At 51.4% G+C, this 24,118-nt stretch overlaps 1 protein-coding gene across 1 annotated transcript; it reads right to left on the bottom strand.

Annotated features, from left to right (window-relative positions):
- Nucleotides 1-11,343, bottom strand: UTS2B (urotensin 2B). The gene is made up of 5 exons (XM_067561010.1): nt 11,214-11,343; nt 8,846-8,947; nt 5,220-5,257; nt 3,103-3,196; nt 1-816 (listed from the first exon to the last, which is right to left on the bottom strand). The coding sequence occupies exons 1-5, from the start codon at nt 11,314-11,316 to the stop codon at nt 791-793; spliced, it is 363 nt and encodes a 120-aa protein (XP_067417111.1). The 5' UTR covers nt 11,317-11,343; the 3' UTR covers nt 1-790.
- Between the last annotated feature and the right edge of the window lie 12,775 nt (nt 11,344-24,118).

Here is a 24,118-nt window from a genome sequence, read left to right as displayed (position 1 = left end):
TAGAAATCGGTGCTTTGGCTTTATTTGACTTATATCCTAAAGTCTTTGGTATTCTGGCCCTTTCCTCCCCTGAGGTACAGACTGGAGGATACACACTGTACACACCGACAGGACACAAAGAGCGACAACACTGTCAAGTTCTGGTAGCAAGTCCACCAAATCCACCCAATGCACTGAGCCCTCTATTATCCGTCTCATCAGTTAAACTGCAAAGACATCCATCCCCTCCCGGCTCCAAGCCTGGCCCCACCACAGGAGACGGGTGGGGCTGATGTCCTGGGCCCAGGCTTAGAAAGGGAATGGGCCCACTGCCACCACAACAAGCAGCGTCTGCAAGGAGTGCGGCATGGAGAGGGCAGGATCCTACGGGGGCTTCCCTTCCCACGCTCACGGGGACTAGGCAAGGGCCAGGCACCTGGGAGAACCTGGAGAAAAGCGGAGGCAGGCGAGGAAAAGTTGAGGGCTAAGACCAAACTGCTGATAGACTAAAAGGAGACGGCCAGGGCAGGCAGACACTATAAAAATGGAGGCGGATGGGTGTCTGAGGGGAAGGCGAGGTGGAACATGGGGGGAGGATAAAGCTGGAGCAGAGTGGGAGGCAGGGAGAGTGAGCTTCCAGGTCTTGTCCAGATTCCCGTCAATCCTGGCTGCGGCTCTGCCTAGCTCCTTGCTGGGGAAAGCACCCAAGGTAGCAGCACAATGAAGGTACAGAAGATAAGTTAACACAGTAACACCACAATGAGGCGATTCGGGACCGGCCTTCTCTCTCTCTTCCAATCCCAGCAGGGCTTCAGACGCAGTATTTCCAAAAGCAGGCTAGGTAGGGCCACAAGAGAAAGAGAGGTTAGTGAGAACAGCTTCCACTTCTGAGCGGGACTCGGGGAGTTTGGAGCTCCAGCCAATTTGTGTGGCCTGGCCCCATCGCTAATAAAACCCATGCTTTGGTCTTGTGTAACTCCTCATTCCGGACACGTGATCTGCAAAGGAGGAAAGAGCGTTTCTGGCCTTTTGGGGGCTCCCTCGTCATGTAACGAGAAGGCAGGGAGGCCGGGGTGATTGGTGGGTTTTGTTGTTGCTGTTTCTTGTTTTAAAAGGGTTTTCCTGCTTTTTTTTTTCAACCTTATCAGTGTCAGGAATGTCAAGTTTTCTCTCGCCTGTTTTTGCTGGAGAATTCTTTGGATGATTCAAGAACGTAGAACTGGAATGCTCTCAGCTTTAGCTGAAAGAGTGGGGCATTGACCCTTTAACAAAGATGCCTACTATCTCAGGTGTTTTAATGACATCAGGAGTCAATAATATCTATAAAAATAGTGCCAAACAAACAATCTGAATAAAGGCACTTGCCTTCTTCACTGATCCAGTGTCCCTGATGGTGTAAACAGCCTGGTTCTGAAATCAGCCAGGGGACCTTACAGGAGAAACCAGGGAGAGAAGAACTGAAATTATAGTGTGAAAAAGAAATCTCCTCTTTCAGGCCATATGCAGCAAACCACCCCGCTCTTTTTATCCTTTGCAGGTCACCTTTCAATGAGGCTCTGGAAATACCAAAGCAAAGCTGGGAATGTGAGAAGGAGCCAAGTATTGGGGGCCACTTTTTTAGCCTGATCTGGACGGGTTCTGAACAACCACAGTTCCTAGGGAAACCACAAAGTTCAGACGTGGCGCTGAACGTCTCCAAAGTTGGAGGGACTTTAGATCATGATCTCTGCTGCAACTGCTGCATCGCATCTGTTCTGAGGTAGGGGTCAGGGCGAATGTGGCTTGACATTGTCTTTAGATCGCCTGGCTTCTGGCCTGGCTCAGGGCATAAATTAGAGCACTCCAGAATCCTCCATAGCACTGAATGTCACAGGCAGGCTTATACTGTCCTTATACAACGCCTCTGCCAGGGGGATTCTCCTTCGACCGCTTGTGGCATGGTAGCAGCCCACATGTACCACTTGAGGAGGACATAGGAGATGGAATAGGGGTAGAATCAGTCCTCTAGAGTTTTGGTTCAGACCCACCTCAAGTGACATCAGCTTCAGCAAACGACATTGTCACTTCTACGGGAGGAGTTGGTGAAAGGTGACAGTAACAGGATTATCCTGGTCATCGTTAAAAATAACTGTCAGTCATTAAGGAAACAGTCTTGCAGGAGCAGGCTCATGTAAAACTCGACTGGACAGAGCACTGGTGAAAACGCAGTAAGCAGCGTTTCTGCGTTATTGGCAGGGGGAAATGGGCTGAATGACGTCTTAGATCTTTGCCATCTCTAATTCACTGCATTCTTGGTTAATTTCCATGTCCTTCCTCACTGTCTCTCGGCTACACAAACAATTGCTCCTTGTTCTGCCAATACGGAGCTGCAAGAGGGCAGTGACCTTGGCGAAGGGGAAAGAGAATGCGGCCCACACTCATCGCTGTGTCTACTGTCCTAGCTCAGCGTCTGACGCACAGAGAGAGAAGCACCGAGCAGATACATTCGGTATCAGCCTGTGTAATGTGGGAGGATTCCAGTTGCAGAAAAAGGGGTTTCTGCAGAATGGCGAGCCGGGATGTACCAAATCACCTCACATCCTCACCTAACCGAAGAGAGACGTCTACTGCAAGGTTGCTGGAAGCAGCTGGGAAGGTCCCAGCCTTTCCAAATGGATTTTAGAAGCACCTAAAGGATCCCACAGTTGGTAAAATTCCTTTACACATCAGGAGCTTGAACTGAGCTTTTCCTTACAGCCTGGGGTCCACGGTTACTTTGCGAACCAACAAGCGCTTCAAATCTAATGATTTTCCACCAGAGAGGGGCCCAAATAGGATCATTTTAGGGTGCTGCCAAAGCCCCCTTAATGTATCAGAACCAAACAGCAGGGGCAAACAGCAGCCCGTCAGCTGAGGTTAGAGGGATATCTTGCTACTAGTGCCTTCAACGAGGCTGATTAATCAGCAAGCAACGGCCCGGCCCGTAGATGCCCTGCTGGACACAGTGGATGGCGGAGCTCTGTTTCCCGTGGGGTTCCCAGCATATCCACTCTAACCAGTGTGGGTGCAGAGAGAACACCCTAAAGGGGGCCGGATGGCAGCAGGTGGATAGCTCACAGGGGCTGCTCTAAACCCAACACCCACCGCGTTTGTCAGGGTGCGATGGTAACAGGCCCGCCTCGGCGTAGGCCACCTCAGAGCCTTCCCCGGCCAAAAGCTGCTCCTTTAACGTCTCCAGCTGTTGGGAACAAGCAGAGAGTTAGACTGACCTCTCCTGACCGAGGCCCAGCCCGGCCCCTCCCACGAGCCGCCAAGCAGTTTGCAGGAAAGGCCAGCAGGACTCAAGAGGGAATCAACAGCCATCGGGGTTATTGAGAGAGAAAGCAGGCTGTGGTGGCGTCAGGGGGTGGGGGAGACGAAGCTGGGGCTGGAATCCCTCCCCTGGGCTGGGCTTTCCCAAGGGCGCCGCACATGCTGCCGTGGGAAGGCTGAGCACCCGCCCCCGTTCCCGTGGTAGGCGGAAGTGCATGTTCTGGTCTGCCTCGGCTATTCTCCCAGGGTGAAATCCAGCCTGTGTGCTGCCCTCTGCAGAGGGTGTGCTCCCCCGCAGCTCCCATCCGTAGAGTGCCACCGCCTTATTCCTGCCGCCACTCTGCTTTGATGCCCTCCCCTCATTTTCCACGCTCCTCTCCTGGTCACTTTCCCTTCTGACAACAGTGAGCCTCTCGCACAGACTTCTCTGGGACAGGCCTTCTGTATTAGCCATGGTTTCCCTCTTCTAGAGGCAAGGGCTGTCCGCGGCAAGGAGGGACTGTGCTTCTGCTCTGGCGACCTGTCCCAGGAAGGCAGATCCTAATATCCCAGACCTCTGTGAAAGGTCCCTCTAGATCAGGGAGCTGCGCTGGGGCCCGTCCGCAGCTAGGTGCGAGGTAGTGACACATTGCAGAGGCCCCCAGGTTGGACTGAGAGTCACAAGACCTGGGGTCTATTCCCAGCTCTCTCACCGACCTGCTGTGTGACCGACTTCCCCGCCCCGGGCCTCAGTTTCCCCTCCCACGCTTTCTCTGCTGTCACGGGCTGGCTGCCCATGCCTTAGCAGCTGCAGCTCAGCCTCACCAAGGAGCTGGCAAGATAAAGGCGGCTCAGAGACCGCAGCTGGCTGTAATGAGCTCAATTAGCTGTGGAGGTGAAGGAGGGAGATTGCCAGTTAAATAGAGCTGGGAACGCAGCAGGGGAGGAAAAGCCAGGAGGGAGGAAGAAGCAAGAAAGCCTGAGGCAGTCAGGCTGAGTTATGGCCAGGAGCAGGGTAGCCTCCTGTGGGGGGATCCCTGAAATGGGGCCTGAAGGGAGACCCTCAGAGGTAAACCGCTGGCATCCCTGGTGGGGGAGTCCCGCTGGGGGTGACGGAAGAGAAGAGCAGCTTTCTGAGAGCTTTCGTGGCGCCTGTGTGGGGCAGAAGAGCTGTTAGTCTGGGCATCTGGTTTGGATTTTAAGTTGGATCTTTCCTTACCTGGTAGGGGAGTGAGCAGTCAGAGGACTGAGTCACAGGAGACCCCGAGAGGGAGTCAAGAGAAGATGCCGGCTGGGACCGGCCATTGCAGCCACAGAAATGGCCACGGAGGAGCAAGGGGTGAAGTTCCCAGCACGAGGGGGCAGCCTAGAGGTGAGGATGCACGCTTCCATCCACCTGGTCTGCATAGACCGCCCGCTCTCTGGGGCAGGGACTGTCCCTCACGGCATGGTAGAGCACCCAGCGCAGTGGAGACCTGCTCCTAGCATGGGCCTCTAGGCGCTGTTGTGACACAAACAATCATAATACGGGACCCTGGGAACGTTCCCATCGGGAGTAGGACTTTGTGCTGTGGGGTCCTGCTTCTAATCTGAACCAGTTCCCCCACCCGTAGCTCCCTGGCGTGGCCCCAAGATGGGATTAAACGTGGTAAAGAAGCAACACCTGTAGCTAGTCCTTTCCACCTCGGCCCTGGGAAGGGTGTCCCTCTTATGGGGACTTTTTTCCCCAGCGTGCCTTTCTGGAGGCTGGCCCTTTAAATAAGGCAGAGGCAGGGAGCAGATGAGTATTTTTAACCCTGCTATGCTTTCCTGGCACATTCTCACGCTGGGATACTGGAATTAATGATGGAGAAACAGGCCGGGGACACTCAAGAATGGACTGCAATGTGCCCACTAGTTTTGTCTGAGTATGACTGACACACAAACGGCTTCTGTCCGATTTGCTCTGCATTAATGCACGCGCCTCTCACCTGTTCAAGTTCTTCAAATTTCTTCAGCAGCTCCAAGTCTGGAAGAAATAACACAGGTAGTGTAAATATCTGCACTGCTTCCTGAGACCCACCTGAGAAGGAATTTCTGCATTCACCCTTTTTAATGGACGAGTGCAAGGCCTCTGCCATTGAATTCCTACTTGGCTTTCAAAATATAGGTTGGCTGAAAACCCGACAGAAAAATTGGACTTCCCTACAAGTTCTGTAGGACTTTCCCTTAATGTTAATTACAAAGGGGGCAGGTCTGTCATGTTTGTCTTGTAACTTATCAGACTTACCTGATGGGTACAAATATCACAGTTACAATAAGGTCAGGTACTCAGCAGCCCGCCAGCACCGAGGCTGGGCAGAACCCAGAACAAATAGGCCTAGCCCGGGCCCCGAAGGCCAGTAAACTCCGGCTTTGTCGGACTAAAGCAACGGGGGAGTTAAGTGTCTAGTATTCACTGACCAGAGCAGGAGTGAGCCAATGCAGTTGTTATGCTGAAGGGTGTTGGTGGCTCCCAGCAGGCATCTTTGATTTATAGGCAATCACAGACCTGGCTGAGGCTGATTCACATCTAGCCAATCTTCGTTCAGGATCAACCTACGTGTGATGGGGTGCCCACCCCACACAGGACTGGAAGGGGTTAAGGTGGCCAGGGAGGCCTATTAACTCCACAGGCTGCAGCTGGAGGAAGAGCCCCAGGAAGCAGGCTGTTGATTGCAAGAAGGTGCAGCTGGGCAGGAACAGACAGGGCCTATAAAGCCAGGAGGCTGGCAACAAACAGGGGCTGCTTCTGGGAAAGGGCAGTCACTCCCTAAGAAGAGGGAACTGGGGTTGGAGACGGTACACGCCAAGCCAAGAGATAATCAGGAGTTGTAGGAAGCAGTCCAGAGAAGGAGCAGTGAGGGCTGGGAGAGGAAAGCCCAGGGCTGCTGGGTGTAGGTTCCCTGTACTGGAGCTCTGACTAACCTAGCCAGAGGGCTGAGTCACTAAGAAGATGCTGCAGACCAAAGAGGGACAGTGTGGTGGCATGCAGTCATGGAAAGGGGCATCAACCTGGAGAGCTAAGCCCTAGCGTGACCAGGAAGAGGTGCCAGACAAGCGCTGACAATAGGAAGCAATTAAGCACCTGTACGGAGTAACGTAGCTGACACAAGAGAAAACACCGCCCAAGGCTACAGGCAAGGCCAGCTGGAAGCTGAGCTACGTGGGCAGAGGTGCTTTCTTGGGTGTTCAGGGCAAACACAGCAGCTGTGTGTGTGTGGGTGGGGGCTGTCTACACTACAGAGCCTTTGCTGGTATGACTATGCCAACAAAGCCCCCTACTCAAGACGCAACAAATGCCAGTGAAAGCAGCTCTGCAGGTGGAGCTACACCTCTCCCCTGCCCTCCCCAGTGACATTAGATGTGCTGCCAAAATCCCCTTTCTGTCGGTCTAGCTTCATCTACCGAGGGCTTTCTCACACCCCTGAATGACCTAGCCCTGCCAGCAGAACTTTGCAGTGTAGACCCGCCCCGGGAGAAGCCGAAAAGTGGCCCGAATGCCAGGAGACATCCAGAGAAGCCCTGGTAACAGGGCGGCGAGAGGAAGCCAAGGGACAGAGCTGTGTTTGGGGCAGAGTGCTGACGGGAAAGATGCAGGGAACGGTGATCCAGGGAACCCTCGGCTGCTGTTTGTTCTTACTGTTCAGGGAAACAGGCCCTTGTACGTTCTTTGTAAATAAACAGGATTCCCCCAAAGAAACACCTGATTTCACCATCAATGTCTTCCCCTAATGGAAGCAACCTGCAGGACTCAGAATATTGGCTGACTGCTTGGGGCAACAAGCTACGTAAAGCAAATACATTATCTCAGGCTTGCTTTAAAAGACAGCATGGTCCAGAGGAGAGGCTGGGAACCAGGAGAGCTGGCTTCTGTTCCTGACTCTGCCTCCTGCAAAATCCCTTCAGGATTCTGTGCCTCGCGTTTCACATCAATAAAACAGAGATAGCAAAAGCACCCTGAGATCTAGGGAGGAAAACTGCTATGGAAGAGCTCACTCCCGTTACTGCACACCCATCCACTTCTTGTGGCATTGCGGGCGTCTGCTCTGGCAGTTCCCACAAACCAGCAGCCTGGCCAAGGACTGCTGCATGCATAAAACTGAACCGCAGCTGAAATTTGGAACAGATGGTCTCGGGGGAGAATAAGACAAGCTAATTTACTGATGACACTTTGCTTTTTGCCTGTGCTTCCCTTGGAGATTCATTGCTTTCCATTGCCCTGTATAAAATGAAGCTTGTCTCTAGAGTAATAAGTACAGCACCCCACAAACCAGTCTGAACAATATTCTTGAATGCATACCATTTGTAAACAGAATTCCTTAGTCAGCAGAACAACTTGACTGATTTGATCTGCACAGTCCTTCAGCCGCTCAGAACTACAACTGCCTCCCGGAGGTCAGCAGAGGGAAGGGTGGAGACCATTGCAATCCTTGGGGCATTTGGGAATAGGGGGTGTTTCCTGGGAGAGTCATGGCTTGTCCCTGAGCTCTCTTGTTTTCACAGGAATCGTCGCTGTGATGAGAACACAGCACGGTCCTGCTCTGTGCTGCCAGTGAGAACCCATCCGCTGACTTCAGCGTGCTTGGGACTAGTCTCTCAGAGAGCAAACATGATCTCATGGACCTGAATGATAGTCCCTCCTTTTGTGCCACGAGAAGTCTCCCGAGACCCTGCAGCGTTCTGGAGCTGGGAGCCTGCAGAAATCGACAGGAAGGTCTTGCGCCCTTAAAGCGACGCTCTCTGATTTTTGGTCCTGTCAGCTACTGCAGGTGGGATAACCTCCCGCGTGACAACTCAGCGTCTCCGGTCCCCGCCAAACCCAGAACTGCAGAGGAAAGCAAGAAAAAATCCCATTGGCTGAACTTCTCCCAACTTTAATATGTCAGATTCAGATGTCAGGTTCAGGTTCAATCCCCCCTGGTTCTTAGATCATCCAGGCAACCCCTGTTCATCATGGACTCCTGATCACCTCTTTGCCCTGGATAATGACGATGATCAGCTATTTGAATTAGCTACTGTTGAATACATTGCATACGTTGTAATGTTCCAGCCAGACCCTTAGCTGCATCTGAGAGCCGCTAGTTGCAGCATGGGGGGGTGCAAAGATGGCTTCTCTCCCCTCTCCCCCCACCCGATCCTGGGGTTACTCTTAGCTGGACCAGTCTGCCAGCACAGTACAGAACACTCTTTCCAGCAGCCCGAGGTTACAGGGGTGCTTCAATCATTCTTCCTTGTCACTGCCCATGCCACTCGTGTCTGCCGTGGGGGAGTATAGAAGCTTCTGTGGCAATTCAGTGCCACCTGAGAATTCCCTGGTGCTGGGGCAGGCTCTGGGGGCCATCTAAGATGGCTTTAGGTCAGATTTGCAATGGAAAAGCATCCCCCGTGCACCAGACGTTCTGATCCACTGTATGTAGGTCCCAATCCTGCAAGGTGCTGAGTGGGCTCCACTCCCATAACAACCAGTGCTAATTAGGGTGCTCAGCCCTTAAGGCTCAGGCCTTTCGTATTCGAAGAAACAAAGCTGCAGGGACGGGAAGCGGGAGCGGGGATTGATGAGCATGAGGTCACTTACTGATAGGCACCGGTCGCCGCCATCCTAGGTTTTTGTTAAGCAGCAGCGCCAGCAGCACGTCTTGGGGATCTGTCTCTCTTCTCTCCAGGAACCCTGGGTTTTCTGCAGCACATAAAACACATCCCTCAGCCTGCGATGCCGGGATGAATGGGTTCCCGGCACAAGAACGGGGGAGGGAAATGTCTCGCTGCAGCATAGTGACAGGTTGGGAGGGATGGGGAGATGGGGGGGGAGGGGGAAGAGGGAGACACACTGGGGGGGACTCCCACAGGCCGGGGGGTTTGCATTCCTCACCCACAACCCCAGCAGAGCTGCTTCGTGGCTGCTACTGCATAAAACTGGTGCTGGTCAACGCGGTCCATCCCCGTTACGCAGAGAGGAGTCATCTGCACAGTCAGTCACCATATACTGCAGACACACAACGCCCCTCCACACCCCAGCTGCCATCACAGATTGTACTGGCGCTGGGGAGGAGCTGTGAGGCCATCCAGCCCATCTCCCTGTGGCCAATACAGCTGTGGTCCCTAATTGCACACTTACGGCAGTTCCATCCAGCCTAGGCCTAAGACCCCACCCCTGGGCCAGCTCCCCTGCTGTGCTCGAGACACACTCGGCACAGGTGAGAAAAAAACTGTGTGTTCGCCCAGTCCGGAGCCAGCCAGGGGCCAGGCTGGCCTCGGCGCTACTCTAAGTCATGCCTGTCTGCCCCTGGGGCCAAGGACAGGTCCAGCTGCCAGGCAGGGCCAGCCTGTACGGATGTCCAAGACATACCCTCTTTTCCCTGGGAAAGCCTCCTGCCCTGACTCCGGGCCACCCAGGGATTCCCTGTGCACAAGGGAATCCTCCCAGCGCCTGTTAAATCAACTTTCTGCTGCCAGAAAGGAGGACAGGGCCTGCTGTGAAACCCCCATCTCTGTATTGTTCCCTTAGGGAAGGCGGGAAGTGGTTGCTCCCCAAGCCCCATGGATCCACCGACAGCTTTGCTGATCACAGGACAGTCACCATAGCCCGGGGCCATATGCACAGAAGCCCTGTAGTACCGCAGAGACTGGGAGCTCCCAGCTCTGCCCAGCCAATGTCTTACGTAGTCTGACATGAGGGGTAGAGGAATCCCAGTGGGGTGAGCTGGGCGGACAATGCCTGGAGCGTGCCCATGCCCCCAACCTTCCCCCCGAAACACCCACGTCCCACCTTCAGATCCCAAAGCTACGGAGGGGCTCCTGCAGAGTGTGTAGAAGGACAAGGACGGTGCGAGAGGACCAGTGCTCTTCTCTTTATGACCCTCAGGGTTTCCGTTCCCTCCACACACAGAGGTGAGGGGCAACTATTTCATCAGCGTGACTTCACCCTTATCTAAGCCTGACGGGCTTAAAGCAAAAAACACACGCCTGGGACAACACGTTATACCATAGCTGAGCTCAGGAAGCCTTGTGTGGGATGTCTGTTCACACACAGCGGCATAGATCTTTGGGAGCTGTGACAACTGTGATGACCATAACTGCTGGCCACGGGTGTGATACCTCGACTGGTGTCACTGGGTCTGATCCTCATCTCAGTTGCAAGCAGGAATGAAAGCCCTGGTAGCTGGTGGAGTCAGAACAGGGATGCATTTATCATTGAGAGTGAAAAGGCAATTTGGGGTATAATGACTTTGAAATGTCCGTGTCACTCATTTTGGAGTTTGCTTTGGAAAAAAATATATAAATGCACAATCACAAAGCAAAGGCGTCTTCACAAAACCAAAGTGGCAATACAGGGGGACAGATCATTTTAAAAAGCAGTGTTAATTTTAAAAGCAATGTTATTTTCTCGCTTCTATTGGACTGCTCTTATTTTCCCCAAAGTCTCTTTAACAAAGAAGATTAATGCCCACCATTTCCCTGCAGAATCGGTGCAAGCCAAGATGTACTTAAATTACTAAAAGAAGAACATGTAAAAAGAAGCCTCCTTGGATAAAACGTCTAATGCTGACACCTAGGAGCTGGCAAATCTCATAGGTTCTGTGTCAGGATCATCACTGTATAATACCACGCTATTTTTTTCCGACAGGATTTTCTTTATCAATAACAAGGGACATCCTCATCAGACAGATTCCTTCTGATGAGACACTGTCACTGTCAAATGGGAGGTATTATAAAACCAGAAACAGGACATAGGGACAATTGTATGTCACGGTAATATAATGAGACCTCTCGGTAGCTCTCTGGTTGGTCAAATGTTTAGTTTTAGTGGGAATGGGAAACCTTGTTTCCTCCCATGTAAAAATCAGTGCCATATGGTTGTGTCAAGCGAAAAGGAAAATCCACCAACCAGCCAATCAGCAGAGGTAAGTACCCACCTGTGTCATCTAGGCTGCGTTTCAGCTTACCTTGCAGTGAAAAAGGTTTTCCATGTGCAGACGGCACCGCCACCATTATGGAGAAAACCGTTAAGATCCCGAGACAGAGCTGGACTGAACAGGTTTTGTCCATGGTCCGGCCACCCAAAAGACCTCTTGCTTCACGCTCGTTGGAGGACTTCAGTGCAGCCTGGCTCCAGAGAAGCTTGCTTTTAAAAGCCAGCGAATGTGCAATGATTACAAATGGGCTTTGGCGGAGGGGGAAAAAGAAAAATCTTCTGAACTGTAATTCAACCTGCCAATATGATTCACTTCTTGGATAACGGACAGATCTACCCAATAACAGACGTCAGAAGGAACCCGGTCAATATATCTCTTATCTGACCAATCCAGTGAACGTCCCCTCTCTCTCTCACACACACACGCGCATCCAGATACAAGTTCTGTGGCGATATTACAGAAATATACTTCGTGAGTTGGCTTGAAAGGAGCTTTGCAATTTATTATTGCACTCTCCAGAGCCCGGGCTAATTAACCTGAGATGTACAAAGTGTCTGCGTGGTGGAGGGGAAGATAGTGCTCGTCATTTAATTTAACTGATTGCTGGCACTCAGGTGCCTTTCTCCATCCCAATGACTTTGTTGAGCACGGGCTTTACCATCAGCAGGCAAAACACGACAGCTGACTTCAGGGCAGCGTATGGGCTGGGGCTCAAATTGGACATCAAATTTGAAATTCATCAAAGAGGAGCCAGAGCCCGTCAGTTTTGTCCATGCAGCAGAAGGAGGGGGTGTTTGGATGGCCCATTTTAATTGGCAAAAGCCCATATTTTATTAAGATAAAATGTGGTACAATGCACTGTGCAACCTTTCCGCGTCTGTTTTAGGGGACTGGCCCCTTCTTGTTTGACTTGTATTTATTACCTTCTCATCACTCAGTCTCACTGACCTGTTATGAATTTTCCATTAGAGTTTTATGATACCAAGAGAGGTGCTGCAATAACAACAACCCTGGTGAACTCTGTTCTCAGCCCCTGCTCCTTTCCCTGAGTGACACTGCAAAGACGAGCTGCAGAACTGAGTCACTCCCCGCCTGCACTCGCAACAAGCTGATCTGTACACACGGCGCCACTGACTCACCTGATATTCTTGGCTGCTGCAACACAGTGCCAAATTACCCGTCTTACTCCTACTGACGCTGCCTGCCATTAGCAGTAATTGGAAGGCAACGTTGACCTGGAGTGGGGATTTCTGGGTTTTCCTTCCCAGCTCTGCCAACGACTTGTTGTGTGACCTTGAACAAGTCTCTTTGGATGCCCCAGTTTCCCTCGCTATACAACGGGGACGCCATAAATGGATGGTGGTAAAGGCCTTTGAGATCTTTGGGTGAAAGATGCTATTTAAGTGCAGATGCTGACAGAGTTTGCTCATGAGAATGAGAGACAAATAGCACTGGCTTCAGCTAGACGTATGGACCTGACCGCACAAGATGCTCTTCTGCTAGGTGCCAACGGGCCTCAGTTTCCACTGGAGTCAATGGAAGTTGCATTGACAATGCTCAGTGCGGCCTGGCAGAATTGGGACGATAACACAGGCAGGATCTGTAATACATGTTGCCCCCTGGATCTTGATTTGCTCTACCCCTGCCAGGTTTGCCTGACCAAACGTGGCCTAAGTTCTGTGGTGGGAGGGACTCATTGATAGCTAGGATGCCGTATTTATTTTCAGCTGTGTCCTATCCCACTGCCATCAGTCTTCTAAGGGCATGTGCAAATCATTATCTTCTAGCCAAATGAGGTGCCACGTGACACTCTGGCTTTGGCAGTACTATAAAGCAAGAGGAAAAATCAGTCTGTCTTTTGGGGCAGTAAGAGAAGTTAGTGAGCGGGATGATTCCCAGGCCTAGGGAGGCTGAAAATTATCCTGCAACTCAATAATGTTATGAGTGTGTTTAGCATCTTATTAACTGAATACCTGGCGACCTACGGTCAATGCAGATTACAGCTGGTCGAATGTGGGGGGTTTTACTTTTTTTGTCAAAAAATAATTTAAATGAAAAATGGCTTTGCATCAAGAAGGAGAAATTTCATTTTTGGTGAAATTTCCTGGGTTTGTTTCAATGAAAATGATCAAAAGCGGGGAAAAAATTAGGCTTTCAATTTGGAGTTTTCATAAACAAACTAACAAAGAAAAACAACCCACACAAACCTGAAAAACTCCCACAAGAAATTTAAAAAAAAAAAGTTCATAACTTCCTGCAAAAGAATGTGGTATTTCCCACTAGCTTTAATTCAGATCTTTCAGAGACCCAACAAGCCGGGACTCAAACCACCCTTTTAGAGCGAAGAGTCAGCTGCAGAAGCTGTTTGCCAGAAGCTTGGAGTGGGCGACAGGGGATGGAGCACTTGATGGTTGCCTGTTCTGTTCATTCCCCCCGAAGCACCTGGCATTGGCCACTGTTGGAAGACAGGACAACTGGGCTAGATGGACCATTGGTCTGACCCAGCATGGCTGTTCTTACGTACAGAAACACTTGGAGCAGCTGGTTTTCTGGCTCCCTCTCAGCTTGTCTCCAGACCTGGTCTGGAACTGAGACTTGTAGTGATATCAGTCATGGATGCTGCTGCTCTCCTGGGGATGGATCCGAGTCAGGTGTCTCTGCTCAATCCATTAGGTCTATCAGCAGCCCTTGGTACCAAGGACCATGAGGCTTTGTTGACTTCTTGTAGCATCTTGTAGAGGGCCGATGGAAAAGCTCCTCACTGGGATTTGCTCTTTCATTGCAGGGGAAGGTCAGAAGGTAGTCGTGGGCTCCTGCAACTGTTCAGCCGCCCAAAGTGCCTTTGCATCGATAGCACTCCTCTCCAGTGTAATGGGCACATGAAGTCTGGTGCTCTGGTGTCGTCACTGTGCTGAGCATCTTCATCTCTGTCTCCTGTCTGCCGGGCTCAGCGTCCTACAATGTCACGTTTCCCGGTGTCTGGCCAAAGGAAGGACCCAGATGACGTCAGATGGGCAGCCACTCTGCCTGACGAGACCGATGTGGGGCTGGCGGGTCCCATAATGAGGAGGCATCTGGAGGAATGGGGAGGGGAGGGTCTGTACATGCCTGCCTCTTGCCAAAGGTCCTCTTGGCTCCATTGCTGCTGTGGGGTTATGCGATTGGAGTGACTGAGCATTTCCCCTGAATGAGGGGTGAATAAAAGGAACTCTGCCTTTGGCCCGTTCATCCAGCTGGGAGAAACCTTCTCAGATTTCAAAATGTTGGCAAAAAAGGTCACTGAAATTTCAATAAAAAAACATGGAAAAAAATGTAGATATATTTGCAATATTTTTTCCTGTTTTTAAAATCAGCTCCAGTCATCAGTGATGTCTTGCCCGCCATCCATGGACGGACTGTATCCTGTGCCTGAAGGCAGCCGGAGTCGAACGTCAGAGTTCTCAAACTTTAATTGCCATGGTCCTGATCTGTCTTGACCTCTTCTCCTGGACACAGGCTCCTGAAGCTGTGCCAGCATCGCGTAACGTATCTGAACAGCCCTGGGCAAAACCCACGAGTCCATATTGTAGGGAATGTGCAGACCAGGTGCAAGTTGGCTGGATTCTACTAAACCCAGTGGAATGGCTCCAATAGGCACCAGCTCTGTACATGGACAGACGAGGTTAATGTAATCCTACTGTAATCCCACCTCCATGTCTTTATGCATTCATCTCATCTCTCTCTGCCCCTTGCAGGGACCCTCTTGGTTCTGCTAGACTCTCGTGTGATAAACCCTTCACTCATAATACATGACATCAATGGGAGCTTTGCCCTTAGCTTCAATGAAGCCAGAATTTCGCCCCGTAGCTACTGGATGAAAGCTTCAGTCTCCAAATCACCTAAGCGCAGATTCATCCCCAAGTGGCATTCACACCTCTAGGACAAACGTCAGTCAGAGGGAATTCAGCCCGTTTCTCAGACAACCGTTAAGAAGCGCGAGCAGCCTTGGCTTGAGGGGAGCGAGAGAAGGTGAAGCTGCCACTCCGTGCTGCACCTCTGGGGTTTGGGAAAAGCCTCACGGGCCCGGCGTGCCTTCCACACGAGCCTGACCCGCGTGCTCCGGGCTTCTGTGTTCTCCGCTGAGCCGCCACATGCTGGATCCTGGTGCAAACACCCTGCTGCGTGTGCGCCTCCCCGAAAGAGACTTTCTGTCCAGTGCCAGCTGCCAGGTCGTGCACGTCATCGCTGCCTCCCCCCGACCAGTGCTAGGGACCGGGGTGGGCTGGCGTCACCGGCCCGGAGAGAAGGGCACCTCCATGGGCCTGGTCCCATCGCGTGCGGAGCCGTCGCTTCAAAGAGACGTTGGCCTGGTGTCCATCGAGGCGGGGCCGGGGGAGAGGGGAATGTCTCCTCGGAGCAGGGCTGCCGTCAGCTTCACTCCTTCTTTCCACAGGGCGATGTCGCCCATCTGGCTTTCTCCTTCCGTAGGGCCAGACCCTCCCCACCGGCCCCCAGTGCTCCTCCTCCTCCCCCCTGCTCAGCCAGTCAGGCTCCCCCCCACACCGGTGCACCTTCCTCTCCCTCTGGGTGCCTCTTCCCCCCGCCCCTCCCCATGCAGGTGTCTCCCCCCGTGCTCCTACCCCAACTCCCTTTCCTCCAGTCGGGTCCCCCCCTCCCGCCTCGCTGCTTCTCTGCCCACCTCCTCCCACCGTGCCACTACCTCACCCTCTTCCCTCCCAGGCTTCCCCCCCAGCCCACGTCCTCACCTGCAGTTATCCCCTCGGAGCCAAGGGGCTGGGGATATTGTAAATCCCCTCGCAGCTTGAAACGAGTGTCTCCCCGTCCCATGCACGTTTGCCCCCCACCAGCCTCCCCGCCCGTGGTGCTCTGTCCCCAGCCCCTTGGGAAGGGGGCAGTTCTCTGTGTGAGGGAATGCAAGGGGCGGTTTAACACCCCTACACACGCTGCCTCCTGGAAGCTGCCCTCAAGGGGCCGGGAGATGCGGTTATTAGAAAACGAGCCTGTCTGCTCCCCAGGGGCCTGTTAAAGCCAGTCAATATTTATGAAGCTTTTAGTCTGACTGATGCAATTTGTTCCTCTGCTACGTGCTGGTTGCTCAGCCTATATCGACTATAAAATGATACACTCCGGGTTAACTGGCTCATCGCACGCTCTGCTGAGAGAGGCAGAGGGGAAGGATCCAGGCTGCTCCACGTTGTGGGTCACGTTCTCCCCTCATTGCATCGAGGTAACTAACACCCAGTTGGGGCACTGAGGGAAGGACCTACCGACTGCCCCAGGGGAGGGGCTCGCTGGAGTGGAGCAGTGCCTAGTGGTTAGAGCAAAGGCACAGGAATGAGAGGAACTGGGTTCTCCTCCTGGCTTTCTCAGTGACTTGCTGTGTGTTCTTGGGCAAGCTACTCACCCTCTCCGCCTCTGCTTACAATGGGCATAGCAATGCACACCTATGTCCCAGAGGGTAAGTAATGTCGCTGAAGTGTTTTGAAATCCTCAGCTGCAGGATACGGGCAGGTGTGGAGATATAAATACAGGAATACCAACACCCCGGAATTTCAAGAAGGCGGCCCTTGGTTGCAAGCAGAGCAGTGCCAACTTCACATTGAATGTCCCTGACCTGGAGGCATCTTCTCTGGGGGTCAGAAGGGACACGGGTTTCTCTGCGGACACTGCCAGTGGGGAGAAGGGTGTACGGCAAACACCTAGAAGGTAATAAGGTGATAAATAACAGTCAGCATGGATTTGTCAAGAACAAATCATGTCAGACCAACCTGATAGCTTTCTGTGACAGGGTAACAAGCCTTGGGATAGGGGGAAGTGGTAGCTGTGGTATATCCTGACTTTAGTAAGGCTTTTGATACTGTTTTGCATGACTTTCTCATAAACTAGGAATTACAACCTACATGGAGTTACTATAAGGTGTTGCATAACTGGTTGGAAAACCATTCCCAGAGAGTAGTTATTAGTGGTTCACAGTCAAGCTGGAAGGGCGTATCGAGTGCGGTTCTTCAGGCATCAGTTCTGGATCTGGTTCTGTTCAATATCTTCATCAATGATAGAGAGTACACTTATAAAGTTTGCAGACGATACCAAGCTGGGAGAGTTGCAAGTGCTTTGGAGGATAGGATTAAAATTCAAAATGATCTGGACAAACTGGAGAATTGGTCTGAAGTAAAGAGGATGAAATTCAATAAGGACAAATGCAAAGTTCTCCACTTAGGAAGGAATAATCAGTTGCACACATACACAATGGGAAATGACTGCCTAGGAAGGAGCACTGCGGGAAGGGATCTGGGGGACATAGTGGATCACAAGCTAAATATGAGTTAATAGTGTTGCCAAAAAAACAAACATCATTCTGGGATGTACTAGCAGGAGTGTTGTAAGCAAGACATGAGAAGTAATTTTTCTGCTCTACTCAGGCCTCAGCCGGAGTATTGTGTCCAGTTCTGGGTGCCACATTTCAGGAAAGATGTGGACAAATTGGAGAAAGTCCAGAGAAGAGCAACAAAAATGATGAAAGGTCTAGAAAACATGACTTGTGCGTTTGTTTAGCCTGGAGAAGAGCAGACTGAGGGGAGACATAATAACAGTTTTCAAGTACATAAAAGGTTGTTATAAGGAGGAGGGAGAAAAATTGTCCTCAATCCCTGAGGCTAGGACAAGGAGCAATGGGCTTCAATTGCAGCAAGGGCTGTTTAGTTTGGACATCAGAAAACAATCCTAGCTATCAGGAATAAATTGCCTGGGGAGGCTGTGGAATCTCCCTCATTGGAGATTTTTAAGAGCTGGTTAGACAAGCAATTGTCAGGGATGGTCTAGATAATGCTTGGTCCTGCCTTGAGTGCTGGGTACTGAACTAGATGACGTTTCGAGGTCCCTTCCAATCCTACGAGTCTATGACTGTGTTAGGTGGCATTCGTGTCAGGGACGTGCCTTTTCCCGTTCCCATGAAAAAACACCACATTTGGGCAAGTTATCTGAAAAAGCCACTGGAAAAAATCTCAGTACACACATGCTCAGTAGAGACTTACTAGAACTGGGCAACTGAACTCTCCAAAGATGTTGTGCATTGAACATGTTCCAGCCCAGGGCTGCAGTAGCGGAGCAGAAGCTGCAATTGCTTCTCCCATGTACTGCCGTACGTGAAGACAAAGCCTAAGGTTCAACAGGGGACCAGTGATTCCAGTATTTAGCTTGTCAGATGCTTTAGGATCCTGCAGGATGTAAAGCACTACAGAACAACAAGTATGACAATGCTGCTGGCAGTCTGTAGCAAACTCCTAGGATCACCATGTTTCCTTGGTACTATTTAATTCATCCCCACCTGCAGGTCCCCAGAGGCCATGTTTTCTTCATTATCTCTTAGCGTTTCTGTGCCTTTCAGAGGATTATTCCACTTTTCCTTTTTCAAAGGTTTCATCTAAATATCAGCATCGCTGCCCACAGGTCAGAAAGAGGCAGGACTCTGATGTCGTAGTTGCAAAGGAAATGCTTTGTTTATCCTGCCGGATGCAGCCTGAGACTGTGTTATTCCCCTCTGCCTGCCCATGCCTGCCGTGCCTTGTGTCACCGCGTCGGACGTCTGTGGGTTATGGCAGACATTTTATCTGTACCCCTCCACACACACTCACACAGCAGCAAGGCTTGCGGGAGGAAGGCTGTTAAGAGCTGATGTAAAGAAGCTATTCCCAGTGCACAAATGAGATTGGAACTATGCGACATATCCTTGAGCGCCATCGTTATCTATTACTTATTTACATATATACAGGCTCAGAGCACTCTTGTAACAGGCCTACGTCACGTCCGGGCCCAGTGCCACCAATATGGCAGCTGCTGACAGCAGTTAAATGTAGCTTTTGATTCTTTTATGTTGGATTGTTTTATGTTTTACATTGGTATTTTGGGCCCCAATCAAGCAACTGATTCAGGGGAGCAGGTCCCTTAGCCTCATGTAGCCCCAGGAAGTCAGTGAAAACCATAGGAGAGGAGTGTCTGTGGAACATAAGAACGGCTACACTGAGTCAGAGCAATGATCCATCTAGCCCAGTATCTTGTCTTCTGACAGTGGCCAGTGCCAGGTGCTTCAGAGGGAATGAACAGAACTGGTCATCAGCAAATGAGCCATCCCATCGCCCATTCCCAGCTTCTGGCAAACAGCAGTCCCTACCCATTCTGGCTAGTAGTCATTGATGGACCTTTCCTCCATGAATTCATCTAGTTCTTTTTTGAACCCTGTTATAGTCTTGGCCTTCACAACATCCTCTGGCAAGGAGTTTCACAGGTTGACTGCATGTTGTGTGAAATACTTCCTTTTGTTTGTTTTAAACCTGCTTCCTATTAATTTCATTTGGTGACCCCCAGTTCTTGTGTTATGAGAAGGGGTAAATAACACGTCCTTTTTTACTTTCTCCACACCAGTCATGATTTTATAGACCTTTGATCAGAGCCCCCTTAGACGTCTCTATTACAAATCGAAAAATCCCAGTCTTATTAATCTCTCCTTATATGGAAGCTATTCCATACCCCTGATCATTTAGTTGCCCTTTTCTGTACCTTTTCCAATTCCGATATATCTTGTTTGACATGGAGTGACCAGATTTGCAGGCAGTATTCCAGCTGTGAGCGTACCATGGATTTATAGAGGCAATATGATATTTTCTGTCTTATTATCTATCCCTTCCCTAATAATTCCTAATATTCTGTCATCTTTTCTGACTGCCGCTGCACATTGAGTGGATGTTTTCAGAGACCTATCCACAATGACTCCAAGCTCTCTTTCTTGGGTGGACTCAGCTAATTTACACCCCAACATCTGATATGTATAGTTGGGATTATGTTTTCCAATGGGCATTACTATGTATTTATCAACATTGAAGTTCACCTGCCATTTTGTTGCCCAGTCACCAATGTTGTGAGATCCCTTTGTAACTCTTCACAGGCAGCTTTGGACTTAACTAACTTAAGTAGTTTTGTATCATCTGCAAATTTCTCCACCTCACTGTTTACCCCTTTTCCCAGATCATTTATGAATAGGTTGAACAGCGCTGGTCCCAGTATAGACCCCTGCGGAGCACCACTATTTACCTCTCTCCATTCTGAAATCTGACCAAGTTGCAGAATTGTGGACTGAACTGTGTTGTCCCTTTTTGGCCCGAGTGGCTGGGCAAAGTTCAGAGCCCTGTGGATGTTACAGTTGGTAGTGGGATCTGATGGAGTTTGGTATTTTCTTTGATGCAGTCTTGTTTATTGACAAGGAATGTACTGAGTCCTGCTTCTCCGAACGCAGAAGAAACCAAGAACAACAGGTGCGGTTTCTTAGCTTACAGCTCTCAAACTTCTTTAACCAACACCAGACCTCTCTAGCTTCTTCAAGAGTCAGACCGGGCTAAATGTGTTAGTCTTTAAAGTGCTACAGGACTCCCGTTGTTTTTGCTGTACACAGACTAACACGGCCACCCCTCTGGAACTTTATACCGTGCTTACAGGCTCCTGCTTGGTTGTCTTGCCTCTGCCTCTCTCTCTGTTCTTGTCTGGTCTGAGGCTTGGTCTACAGACGCAACTTATGTTGGTATAACGACGTCGCTCAGGGGTGTGGAAATCAATGCCCTGAGTGACACAGTTAAACCGACCTAACTCCCAGTGTAGGAAGCCCTATGGCTAAGGCTTTTTTTGCCAATATTGCTACTGCCTCTCGGGAAGATGGATTACCTACGCCGACAAGAGAAGGCCTCCTTATCAGAGTAGGTAGCATCTTCACTGAAGTGCTACAACTGCGCCACTGCAGCCTTTTAAGTGTAGACAAGCCCTGAGTTCCTGTGTGATTTCTCCTCCCACACGCACCTACCCAAACCAATGCGTAGCCAAAAGCTCCTGGGTGGGTTCACAAAAGCTATAAGCAAGCGAGGCAGCTGCCTAGGGCCACAGATTTGAGTGACATGGTGACCCCCTGCTCCAAGTTATAACTCCACTTGCTCAGATTTGGCCTGGTTTTTTGGGCACTTGGGCCAAACCTGAGTGGTGCTGCAAGCCCGTCGACCTGATCACATTACCACTTAATTAAATTTGGCCCAGCTGCTTCACTGTTGTGATAGAGGGGTGGCCAAGCCAAATTTGAGCCATGTGGGGGGTGGCACACTGAAGTATTGCCTAGAGCATAGTTTCTCAACCTGTGGAACGCATACCCCTGGGGTATGCAAGACACAGGCAGGGGGTACGTGAAAAAAAAACCACTGAAGAGAGGCAGGCGGCAGCCACCAACTTCTGGAGAAGCCAGGCGGGAGCCACCCGCTTCCCGCCCAGTCCCAGCTCCCACCTGGGAGGCAGACAGCAGCTGCTGGCTTCTGGGGGTGGTGAGTGGCAGCCACCGGCTTTCCACCCGATCCCACCTCCTAGCTGGGAGGTAGATGGCAGCCACTCCAGTCCTGGGAAGCTGGGCAGCAGCCGCTGGCTTCTTGGAACGCCAGGCAGCAGCCGCTGGCTTGGGCGGCAGCCGCTGGCTTTTCGGGAAGCCAGATGGTAGCCGTCCATGTCCCACTCAATCCCAGCTCCCAGGTAGGAGTCCGGCGGCAGCCTCCTGCACCCTGTGAGCTGGACTCACCGCTGGGTGGCTGCCACCCGTGCCCCAGCTCTGAGCTGAGAGACAGCACACCCTAGCTTGAAGATGGTCAGCAACTGCCTGCCCACATCCCTGGGTCCCAGCCTGCGCGGAAGCCTCCTCCGCCCCAGCTCAGAGCAGCTGGCAGTCACCCACCTCCCGGGCTGGCAGCCAGGCATCAGCTGCCTGCAATTTGCCCAGGTGGCAGCTCCCCTACCCAGCTCAAAGCCCAGTGCCCAGAAAGCAGGCGGAGAGCCCACCGGCTTGCCCAGGGGCTCTACCCCTGCAGGCTTACTTGTCAATTTCACTGGTTTAGCTGAGCCCTGAAATTGACAACTCTGACAGCCCCAGATTTTACCAGTATAAAAATCTTAAGAGGGGCCCACACAGTGTGATTTGCTCCAGGCCCACACCCCCCTAGGGACAGCCATAGGGAGCGCTGCCATCCACTCTGGTGGGCCACTAGTGCCTGCTCAGACCTCATAAGTTCCCGCCTGTGTAAGGAGAACACCCCGTGACCCCGCCATCAGGCCATAGTGACTGGCTGGCGTTGAGCTTTGCTCCTATATGGAGGAAGGGGAGGAGGAAGGGGAGAAACAGCAGGGGGTTTGTGATCTGCCACAGTCACACAGCACTGCAGAGCTCAGAACTCTCCTGCTGTACGAGAAATACAGTCGTCCAGCAGTAAAGGGGGAAAAGACTGTATTTCTCAGAGTGGAACATTGAGTGTTGGGTATTTATTAACATTGTCAGAAGTCAGGGGTATTTGCTACTGAAAAGGTTGAGAAACACTGGCCTAGAGCAGCGAATTGTCCTGCGTGGTCTCTGGTTTCACACACCCTTTGTCTTTGGTGGGAGTTTATGCTTAGTTATGTTAACTGAAGGGTGAGATCACACCTTCCAATCTCAATGGGGTTTTAAGTCACCCCCTCGCCAGGTTTCACCCAGCTCCTACCAAGAGCAACAACCTCAACCGTGTTTGCAGATGTCATTAAATATAAATAGCGTTGGTCCAATTTGATTTTATTTCTAATTGTGATGGACGCCATCAGGGTTTATTTGTAAGCACTTCCAGAGGGGTAGCCACGTTAGCCTGTTTTTAGCAAAGCAGCGAGAGTCCTGTGCACCTTGAAGACTAACAAACTTATCTGGGCATAAGCTTCCGTGGGCAGAAACCCAGGACTCTCGCCTATTTGTAAGCAGTTTTTCGGATGTTTTCAATTTAAATTTTCAGTCGTGGGAAATTATGCAGGGAGTCAGACAGTTATTTAATGACAGTAGATGTTGAGGTTCAAAAAAATTAAATCTTTATAAACCCCTAAAATACAAATTGGCAACATCAAATGTCAAAATATATGAAGTAACTACCCTTAAGTCAGCAAATCAGACCTGCTTTTACTATATATCGACTAGTCTATTTGTAACAAGCGTTATTCAAACGTCTAGGTCACTGGATTTTGACTGTAATAAGTTTTCAAGCAGCATTTTTCTTACTTTGCCTGCCTGCACATTTTGATTCTTATCAATGGAAATGTCTTGTCATCAGTTTGCCTGGCACTGATCATTACCGACATTCACTGATAAGAATCGAACCCTTCCCCCTTTCCACACAACCTTCAGGCTCTTCGCAGTAAAGCTGCTGTAGAAAAAACGCCAGTCCTCGGAGCTTCCGAACTGGGCTGAGGTCCTGCATTCAGTCTATCACATTTACACAGGATGGGAACACAAACACACTCAAGTTTTGGGAGCGTTTCTGGTCCACATCCGATCTCGGTTGCTGGTGTTCCTCTGATTTCTCTCTCTGGTTGCTTTAGCCCCCTTCTCTTCTTTCCTCCTCGCCTAGTTCAAACCAAACCACCCCCCACACTGCATAACCAGAGAGCCGGCCCAGTCCGAGCACAGCCGGCTGCAGACCCGGCATAGCCGTGCTGCTACTTCCAGCCACCTCTGCACCCCAGTGCTTGTTCACAGGGCCCACGATCCAGGCCATCGCAGCTCTCCTGGCTCCTGGCCGGCTCTGCCCGTGCACCACGGGACTGGGGAAGCAGGTGCTGCGACTCACAGCCGCGCCAGCCCCCCTCCGGGCCCTTGCGGTGCGCCCCGCCCCCGCCCCGCTTTGTGTCCCTGCTCCCGCTCCGTACGGAACGCCCAGCGGCCGCCCGCTTCCTCCCCGCTGCTACAGTGTATCCAGCGCAGGCGGCGGAGGGGGAGGGGTGGCTGGGGAGCGGAGCCAGGAGGCGGCTGCCGGCAACTTTTTTGGGGGCGGGGTGGGTCGGGAGGGGGGAAGCTCAGTGGCGGCGGGTGCCGGCCCCCCCTTCCTCCCGGGGGCCCCAGTCGCTGC

This window comes from Emydura macquarii, unplaced genomic scaffold, assembly GCF_026122565.2.
Source record: "Emydura macquarii macquarii isolate MOO-44397 ecotype Brisbane River unplaced genomic scaffold, CSIRO-AGI_Emac_v2 contig_2365, whole genome shotgun sequence".
NCBI lineage: Eukaryota > Metazoa > Chordata > Testudines > Chelidae > Emydura > Emydura macquarii.
This window is presented reverse-complemented; position numbering and strand designations above follow the sequence as displayed.